Source organism: Myodes glareolus, chromosome 4, assembly GCF_982192425.1.
Source record: "Myodes glareolus chromosome 4, mMyoGla1.1, whole genome shotgun sequence".
NCBI classification, from domain to species: domain Eukaryota; kingdom Metazoa; phylum Chordata; class Mammalia; order Rodentia; family Cricetidae; genus Myodes; species Myodes glareolus.
The window spans coordinates 98988283-98998807 of NC_142029.1; the positions used below are offsets into that span (position 1 = coordinate 98988283).

The 10525-nt window shown below is 44.6% G+C and overlaps 1 protein-coding gene across 2 annotated transcripts in view; it reads right to left on the reverse strand.

Annotated features, from left to right (window-relative positions):
* Positions 1-10494, reverse strand: part of Ncapd3 (non-SMC condensin II complex subunit D3) — a 75212-nt gene extending 64718 nt beyond the window's left edge. The window contains exons 1-3 of one of the 2 annotated variants that reach the window (XM_087905748.1): positions 10399-10494; positions 9843-10204; positions 1509-1663 (exon numbers count right to left, since the gene is read on the reverse strand). In XM_087905748.1, the coding sequence (XP_087761874.1) occupies positions 1509-1663; positions 9843-9930 (243 nt within the window). In that variant the 5' untranslated portion in view covers positions 9931-10204; positions 10399-10494. Of the gene's footprint in view, positions 1-1508; positions 1664-9842 lie in introns of both variants that reach the window. The other variant, XM_048458806.3, reaches the window with a different exon arrangement.
* Positions 10495-10525: the final 31 nt, after the last annotated feature.

A 10525-nucleotide genomic window follows, 5' to 3' on the forward strand; every position in this document is an offset into this window, starting at 1 on the left:
GATACCATTAAAAATTACCTGTAATCTGTTCTCAGTTTAACTTACTGGGCTATGTCCCCATGTTTAAAAATTCCAAATGCCATCCATAGCACACTGTCCTAATTCTAAACATTCCTTACATACTTCCACTATACCTCCCACCCTAACCCTCTCTTCTAAAGTACTCAATGGAATGCTTAGCATTACACTAAAGAGATGTTTAATTAGATGATTTATTCTTAAGCAGTCCTATCTGGCTTGGAACTGCAACTCACAGAGATCCACCTGCCCCTGCCTCCTAAACTGATACCAGAGCTGTGCATTATCACATCTGGCCTGTATTAAGGCTTTCTTATTCTGTTTCTTAGCCTTTTGGGTTTTTCTTTTTCTCCCTTAAAATACTTTGTTAAATTACACTTATTTGGTTTGTGTGTTTGTGTGTATGTGTATGTGAATACTTATGACCATATCACACAGCACATGTATGAGGGTCAGAGGGCAATTACAAGAGGTAGTTCTTTCATTCAATCACATGGGTCCTGAGAATCAAACTCTAGGTTGTTAGGAATGGTAGCAAGAACCCGTCTTTACCTGCTGAACACTGAGTATCCAGCCCTCTTGCTGGCCCTTCTGGTGTTTGAGACATGATCTTCTGTATAACCCAGGTTGACCTTAAATTTGCAGCAACAATCAATCCCCTGCCTCATCCTCCAGAGTACAGGGATTACAGGTGTGTGCCCCTATGACAGCTTCTTATTTATTTTTATTTAATTTTTAAGACAGGGTCTCTCTATATAGCTCAGGCTGTCCTGGAACTCCCGATGTAGACCAGGATGGCCTCACACTCACAGAGATCTGCCTGCCTCTGTTTCCTGAGTGCTAGGACTAAAGGCGTGTACCACCATACTCGGCTGACCTTTTTAAAAAAAGTTAATGATCTCAATATCAACAAGCACACGGAGGCTGGAGAGATGCCTTAGTAGGCATAGCACTTGGCTCACAAAGCATGAGATGCCCAAGCTTGGACTCTCGGATAGCAGAGTCAGGCAGATTCCTGAAGATGACTGGCCAGCTAGCCTAGACTACTCAGCAAACTTCCAAGTTAGCGAGAGACTACTAACTCAAAGGAAAAGGTGGAAGGCATCTAAGAAGCAGGACTAAGCCGTACTCTAACAGTTGTGACGTCCACCAGCACACGAGACAGAACAATGTTCAGGCCGCATGTAAACCACCAACTACTCACTGCTTCAGTACAAGCTTCCTTGAACTGTTGCTTCACTCTCGTGGCCTTTTCACTTGGTTTCACCTTTAAACTGCTATTGTGAAAAGGTGGTCATGTCTTGAAAACAAAAATCACAACTAGAACCTCAAACTTTTTTGTAGCAAAGCAACTAGGACAGTCTGATGAACAAAGTACAATTTTCACAATACTCTTACCCAAGAAAACTATTTTTAATTTAAACTATAATGACTCTCATCCACTGCAGCACATAAAAATGGGTCGCTTGATTGACTTTTTATCTTTTTACCTCTAGAGATCCCTTTTCTTCAGCAGCGAAGGGGAAAAGACTTCCATAGAGTGATGTGAATGCTTCTATTCCAGTCTCTAGGATCTCCGCTACTATGCTGGGATCCAAAGGCTCAGTCTCCGTGAAGTCTAGTTCCCACACTGAGTTCACCCATTCTTAGGAGAAAATGGAGTAAAATTAGTAAATGCTCTCAAACAAGTAGAAAACAATCACCTTTAGATGTCATGTGTAGTCTAGAAAAGTCACTATTCACATATATGACCACAGTCATAGAGGTGTCATATGTAATAAAAGGAAAGCCATCATGATTAAGGAAACCTTTTGAAATGTAAGCATGGTAGTCAGGAGTAATCCAGACATTGAGGCAGGGGATTACCACAAGTTCAAGGCCTACCCAGAGCCACATGGTGAGTTTTAGAACAAACAGAAATGCTCAGCAAGTCCCTGTCTCAAAAATCCAAAAGGACAGGGTGTGATGACAAACACCTTTAATGTCAGCACTCAGGATACAGAGACAGGAGGACCTCTGTGAGTTAGAGACCAGCCTGGTCTACAAAGCAAGTTCTAGGACAGCCAGGGCTACACAGAGAAAGCCTGTCTCAAAAAAAAAAAAAAAATGGTGGTTCACAACCATCTCTATCTCCAGTCTCAGGGGATCTGACACCCTCTTCTGTAGGCACCAGGCATGCATGTGGTGCATAGACATATATGCAACCAAAATATTCATTCACATAAAATAAAAGTAAATCTAGAAGAAAATATGTTTCAGATGTAACAGCTTCAGGAAATTGTTCTTGAACAAACTTAAGTGAGCAAGTTTTCTTGTAAGCGCCACTCAGAAAAGACACAAGCATCACAGAGCGCTTCAGCCTCTTCTCTGTGAAAATCTCATAAGCAAGGTAATAAACCCAAATAAAACATACAGCATTTCACTGTGCTCTTGGACAATAAAGTCTTGTGTCAAAGCAGGGAAACCACGTCCCAAAACGTCTAGAAGATACACGCTGGGCTCCTAAAAAAATACTTAGTGACTCCCAAGCACACCAATGAGAAGAATGTGTGTCTAAGAGACAGCAACACAGTCTTCCTGGGGCATTCCTCAACACACTTCTCAACCTAAATTCAACTCATTTTTCTAACCTGCTATTCCTCCACCCCATCTGAAATTAGGACCAGATAAGTTCGTGACTATTTCTATCTCAAATTATTAGTCAGGAATATCTTTAAATTAATATTCTTTATAAGTCCATCATCACTTGGGAGGACACTTAGGAGGAACTTGGACAGAACATGAATATAAAGACAGAGCTAGAGATGGGGTCTCCCTTTCACTTCACGGTTCTCAGTATCACACTACGCTCGGCAATTTGTCAGTCTCCTCAGAGTACAATCTGTCCACCATCTTCTGTACACTGCAAGTTTCAGTAGCCCAGGTTCCTTTGCACAGCATTCCTTCCGAAGGCACGCAAACTGTCTGAAAGAAGACACAATGGGGCTGGGAAAGCAGATCCGTCAGTGGTAAAGGGACAGCCACAAGCAAGACTGGGTCCAACGCTCAGAAAACTGAAGACTATGGCCAGAGCTCTCTGCACGTGCAGCAGTGTTTCAGTGCTCATCATAGGAGGTAGCTCGGTACCATCACTAGCATCAGCTCAAATACTGAAGGCAATGACTGGCCCTGGTTTCAGAATCTTAGGAGTATCAGTATGACTTCAGTCATATCACTTCTAGTATTCTTGAGTCTCTACTTCATCTCTAAGATGTAATAACACCTACCAATTACACAAAACGTGTTTTGGTGGTGGTGGTAGCAGTTTTTAGGGTTTTTTGTTGTTGTTGTTGTTGTTGTTGTTGTGTTTTGAGACAAGGTTTCTCTGTGAAGTCCTAGCTGTTCTAGAATTTATTCTGTAGACCAGACAGGCCTCAAATTCAGAGACTGACCTGCCTCTGCCTCCTAAGTTCTGGGATTAAAGGCATGCACCACCATTCAGCCTAAGAGAAGTGTTTTACTGGAAACATTTGGAATAGTAAACAGGTAAAGTACCCATTCAAAAGGTGGGTAGTGGTGAATATGAGCAATATACATGGCATACACGTAGACGTAGAAAAAGGTCTTAATAAAATTCAACCTTTTGTAAACAAACATATATTGATAAAAAAAACTAAAAGGGCTGGAGAGATGACTCAGTAGTTAAGAGTACTGGCTGCTCATCTAGAGGACCTAGCAACCACATAGCGGCTCACAATTCTCTGTGAATCCAGTCTTAGGGGGCTCAACACCCTCTTCTAGCCTCTGTGGGCAGTAGGCATGCATGTGGTGCACAAACACACATGTTGCAAAATAGCTGTACACATAAAAATAAAGATTAAAAAAAGAAAAGCACTCTGGTGTCAAGTACCCTAGTTCCCATAAATGACTCTGCTCCTATTTAATTTTAGATTGCCATCAAATCATTTTACTTCCCATCTAATCCAAATCACTCCTCATCTAATTTTTTAGCTGCCAAATGGAGATAACTCCTGTTCTACTGACTTAAGACTAAAGAGGAAAAATACCCCTCGACAAACAAAGAAAGCCTACTGAATTTTGAGTCATATAGGACAATACTAGTACGCCAACCTGACCATTGAGACACAGCTAACCTTTCCATTACTGGCACTACATCATTTTTGGGAAAGACAATGTGCATAAAAGACCAAAACATGTACTAGCTACAAACAAAACTATCTATAAAACAATTTTATATTTTTTAATAATGCATGAGTCAACAAAGTAATGATAAAGTATGTACAACATTGAAGAGTAAACAGGAGATGGTAGTGAGGGGAGAGATGGAGGGAGGATGGCTTCTCAACTGGACATGAACACAGGAGGGCACGAGGGAAATAAATGCACAAAGAGGATATGGTAACAAAACACAGGGGCAAAGGAAATAGGTGTTTGGACTCTTGAGTTGAGAGAGTCAGAATCAGCATTAGTATTTGTTCATCAGTTACTACACACCAGGCAGTAAGTTCCTTTGTACAAAAGTCCTGTTGGACATTATAAACTACATTTGACAGATGAGGAAACTGGGGTTTATAGGGCTAAACAATTTGTCCAATGGTAGCTAAAACAACAAACAACAACAAAATAACCAAAGCATTTCTGATGCCAAATGCTGACAGAGGTTTCTGTTCTGACTGGTCCCGCAACCATTCAGCCCCAAAGAAACACACAGAGGTCTATATTAATTACAAACTGGTTGGCTTATTAGCTCAGGCTTCTTATTTACTCTTATATCTTACATCTTAGGCCATAATTCTTGTCTGGGTTAGCCACGTGGCTTGGTACATTTTATCAGTGAGGCATTCTCATCTTGTGTCCTCTGTGTCCGGGTGACGACTGCAGACTGAGCCTTTCCTCTTCCCAGAACTCTCCTGCTCCTACTGCCCCACCTATACTTCCCGCCTGCCTACTGGTCAATCAGCGTTTTATTAAAGCAATACAAGTGACAAATCTTTACAGGGTACAAGATCCTTGTCCCACAGCAGCCAAAGGTAACATGTGCTAGCAAAGCAGACAGAAGCGAACAGAGGAAGTTCTGTGGCATGAGGGCCAAGGGGAGAAGAGTCCCACTCTCATTTGCTCTCCACTGCAGCCTGCTTCCTGGCCTGACAGCCTCACGGGCAGCATCTCTTCATCTGTCACACATGGCTACTGAAAGGGCCCCAAGTCACAAGCAACTCCACTCCCTGCATACTTACTGCGAGGGGAACATGTACACAGTCTATGCTCTGGAAAGGGTAATTACCCACACTGTGAACGAGATTAAAACTTTTTCACACAGACCACTGGGAAGAGAAGCGTGAGCAGCAGTTCTGCGGGTGAGCCAGGCTGCCAGGAGGAGAGTGTGAGCCGCAGAAGCCAGGACGACAGCAGTGGCCTCCAGAAGTTATAAGACCAGAAAGATGACCATCTGAGCCTTGGGCCCATAGGCACCCAGAGCAATGATCACCGAAGGCTCTCCTCTGCCGATGCCTGAAGGAACAATCAATGCAGGCACACCCCCCAACTACACTAACTGGAGGAAAAGGGACAGGCCCCAAAACACAGGCTCCACATATTCCGACTGGAGGAAGAGATGGGTAGACAACAGGGTAACAATACACTCAACAACATAAAGAGCAATACAGCACCACCAGAAATTAGTGGTTCTATATCACCAAGACCTGAACATCGCAACACAGATGAAGCAGAAGAAAATGACCTAAAAATAGCTTTATGAAGATGATTGAGACCCTTAAAGAGAAAACGAAAAGCTCTTGACCAACTCTACATCCGACAAAGGACTGATCTCCAAAATATACAAAAAACTAGACATCAAAAGAACAAACAATCCAATAAAAAATGGGGTACAGACCTAAACAAAGAACTCTTAACAGATAAATCTCAAATGGATGAAAGACACCTAAGGAAATGTTCAATATCCTTAACCATCAGAGAAATGCAAATCAAAACAATTCTGAAATATACCCTCTTAAACCTGTCAAAATGGCCAAGATCAAAAACACTGATGACAACTTATGCTGGAGAGGATGTGGGGTAAGGGGAACACTACCCCATTGCTGGTGGGAATGCAAACTTGTACAGCCACTTTGGAAATCAGTATGGCTATCTCTCAGATAATTAGGAATCAATCTAACGCAAGACCCAGTAATACCATTCTTGGGCATATACCCAAAGGATGTTCAGTCATACCACAAGGACATGTGCTCAACTATGTTCATAGCAGCCTTATGGGTAATAGCCAGAACCTGGAAATAACCTAGATGCCCCTCAACTAAAGAACAGATAAGGAAAATGTGGTATATTTACACAAAGAAACAATAAAAAATAATGACATCTTGAAATTTGCAGGCAAATGGAATTAGAAAAAGCCATACTGAGTGACGTAACCCAGACCCAGAGAGATAAATATAATATGTACTCACTCATAAATGGCTTTTAGATATAAAGCAAAAAATAACCAGTTTACAGTCTGCAACCCCAGACAACAAAGAAGACCCTAAGAGAAATATACATAGATCTGTCTAGAAAGGAGAAAAAGACAGTATCTCCTGAGTAAATTGGGAACGTGGAGGGCATTGGGGAGGAAAGGGAGTGTGGAAAATGTATAGCTCAATTCGAAACAATTTTTAAAAACCCCTTTTCACATGCACTACTCTATCATCAATGCCTTCAGCAAACTGTGCGCTCGGCTCTTACAGCCTTCCAGAGGCCCAGAAGCAAGAATTTGGCTTCCTATCAATTTTTCCCCTAGGACTTCTCACTTGACACAGACATTACACTTGCTTTCCAGTGATCCTGATAGGCCACATCATCTGTCTTCCCGCCTTTCCAGTCCCTCCTGAGGGTTTCAGCACCTTCCATATCCGATTTACATGTCCCCAGTGTATATGCCAGGCTGTCATTAAGACATACCATAGCCTTTTGGAGCCCATTCCCTAAGGTGGGATACCTTGCTCATCCTTCATGTAGCGGGGAGGGGCTTGGTCCTGCCTCAACTTAATATGCCAGGCTTTGTTGACTCCCCATGGGAGACCTTACCCTTTTGGAGGAGCGGATGGTGGAAGGGTTGGGGGAGAAAGGGAACGAGCAGAGGGGAGATAGGGAGAACTGTGATTGATATATAAAATGAACAAAAACCTTAAAATAACAAATACCTACTATACAGCCTCTCCTGTCTCTACAAGATCATGCCTTACTATGGGGTCAGCAAACAAACTGAAGTCCCACAGTCTGCAGTCTCAACGCCCCATGAACCTATATGACCCAAAAATCCGGGCATCCTACACTTCTCTGATGCTCAGTGTCTTCACTAATTCCTTGGACTGTCATCTTCCAGTCCCTGATAGTTAGGGAGACTTGAGCCAGTGTCAGTCAAGTGTGCCCACCGGCTTGTGTGAGTCAGTCTATCAGGAACTATTCCCTTTGTATTACCTCAGGCTATATAGCCTTTGTCTCAAGGAGGGAGGAGCAATTTTACTTCTCAGTATTGATGCTTCAGCACACGCAGGCTGACCCCATCTACTCCATGTCCCACAGCCTCACAAGACAGGCTGTGAGAGGCTTCTTCATTCCTTACCTAAGTCGTTCCCAGTTGAAGCAGTTTGGAGGCAGGGTATTCCCTAATTATCAGGTACTTATGCTAGGCCATTATTAAGGGCTCCACTTCCATGCTGAATTATGGGTCACCCCTGCCCTGCTTCTTCGCACTAAAAATTAAACTGGAGGAGTATCTTTTATTACTTCTCTCTTAGTGTCTCCTTGCTCTCTGGTTTTTCCCACAGGTTTCAAGGTTTTAATGCCAGGAAGGACTCTCTAGTACAGATTTAATTTGTACCCTTTTCATTATGTCCCACTGCCAACTGAAGCAGCAAGCCAATCCCTCCATCTCATAACCTCTCCCCACAGTTCCTGAGTCAGAGGCAAAGGTGGAGGGCAGCATCACATGTTCTTTTCCACTGTAATTCCTCACGTACGCTGTTCTTTCTGGGCAGACAGTGCTGCTTTAACTGCAAGGACCAAAAAGCCGCTGCCTTAGCTGGCCTGTAATCCAGTTTCAAACGTGCTTGCTTTCAGACACTGCAATATAGTCTCTAGTTCATTCTCCATTGTCAAGGCATCCCCATCACTATAGCCTGCTTGCACAGTGAACACTATCAAAAAGGTTTGCACTCATATCACACAGAGCAGTGGTTCTCAACCTGTCAGTCCCAACCCCGCTGGGGGTGTGTCAAATGACCCTCTCACAGGGCTCACATACCAGATATCCTGCATCTCAAATATTTACATTACAATTCATAACGGTGGCAAAATTACAATTATTAAATAGCAACAAAATAATTCTATGGTTGTGGGTCACCACAACAGAAGGAGCCGCATTAAAGGGTCGCAGCATTAGGGAGGCTGAGAACCACTAACACAGAGGAAGCCAGACACTCTAGGATGGCTTTCAAGCACGCTTCTACATTCAGCGTGGCCTCAGGTACCCATCTTATCACCAGATTAAAAGAGCACTAATAACCAAAGAAAAGATTCCAACTAATGGTGAGCCAACGAGTTTGTTTACTGGACTTACTCCAGAAGCACAGGCGACGATCGGGCAGTCACCTGACTTAAAAAGCCCCACCGTGGCCCAAGCGAACGCTACAGCGCTGCACTGCTACCCCAGCTCCTGCATATCCTAGCATACCACCTCGCTCAGGACCGCAAGCCGCTGGGTCAGGGCTGTATTAAGCTAGGAAGGGCAAAAGAGGAGTGGCTGGAACTTCCACTAGGAGTCTACAGATACCCTCCTCCCTTTCTACCGGAGACAATGATCCATATCTCCTATAGATAATTACAACTGTTCTGAAGTCAAGATAGCAGAGGTCATGTCACGCCTACAGAACAGACTTCCACAACTCCTCTTCCATGGAAGGCCAATGATCTGGTCATCTATTTAGGAAACAAATGGGAAGGACCAAAAGATCTGACCCATGTAAACCGGTACCCACCAAAAAGGGATAACACAGGGTGCACAGGCGACAGTGACAGCATCAGAAAGCAGTTAGGATTATCCTGCAATTGCCTTGGCTGGCTATAAGGACTCGGACCTTGACAGCTACCTTAGGGCTGGAGCTTGGATGAAGGGACAACAAGGGGCAGTGGGCATGAAAACGGAAACTCCCAAGTTTGTGATTTAGCTGGTGCAATTGGCTGGCTTTTGGAATCTTGACTTCATTCGGACAACTAACAAGGTCTGCATGTGAACCACCTAGTAGAACAACATGATCACAAGTTTTAAGAAAACAAAATTAGTCTGAATAAAGAGATTGGCTGTATAAAAACCTCCTGGAAATGGAAATAGTTAAGTCCAGGAAGACTTGGCAGAATTAGGGTGACAGATGGAGAAAACAGAAGCGATAGCATCAGGAGAGGCATTTTTGGTTGCTGCTGTTGTTTTGTTCTTGGGACACTCCCTTTGTAGCCCATACCGACTTGAACTCATTTATGTAGCCCAGGATGGTCTTGAACTCTTGTCAATCCTCCAGTCTCGGCCTCCCGCACGCTAGAACGGTTTAGCTCTCTTTTTAACAATTACTCGTTTGGACCGAGATCCCACGTACGTCTGACTGGCCACCACCCAGGAGAGACTGTCACAATCCCGGGGCTCACGGTCCCTGCAGAGACTCAGCCTCCCCTTCCCCCACCGTCACCCGGACCGGGCCGCGGGCTGAGACACCTCAGGCCCTGCAAAGCACCCCAAGCCCTGAATGCAGGACTCGCGCCTGCGAGTCTGACCTCACCGGGGCTGAGATCCAGCGGACACCAAGGCTGCAGATCTCTCCCGAGATCCTGGAGCGCCATCGTGACCATGGAAGTACCGGCTCGCATCGGCTCCCGCGCGCGCTCCGAGACGTTTCTGCGGACCAGTCACAGCGTTCCGGATTTACAATCGACCAATCGCCGCACCGGGTCGAGTTCGTAACAGAAGCCAATGGTCTGGGCCGTCCACGGCGTGCGCAAAAATGGGTGGGGCGAGGACCGGGAGCCAAACATGGCTCGTGGAGACTTTCCTTTAGCGTTCCAGTGCAAGTTGGCAGTCAGAACACCACTAGCGTTTTTTGTTACCGCCTTGTCCTTCTTACACTGCAGGAAACCTAGAGGCCTGTGGAGGTAGGGCACTTCCTGTAATAGCAGTCACCTTTGCCCCTGCCGAGTGACACTTGGCGTATGTATCAAAGCTACCTCACCCGTCAGACAGCACGCAAACGTTGCTCATATTAGATTGTGAACAATATACCGGCGTTTATCTGGCTACGAAATGAGGAAAATGCAACCAAAAGTATTACAAGGACGCACCTGCAGTGCTAGGACTTCACGCAAAATCTGGGCCCGAAGTGCTACTGGAAAGAGGCCAGGGCCGCCATCTTCATTAAGGGAGAGACCAGCCGCCCTTTGGCACTGCACATGCGCAGATGAGCGCACC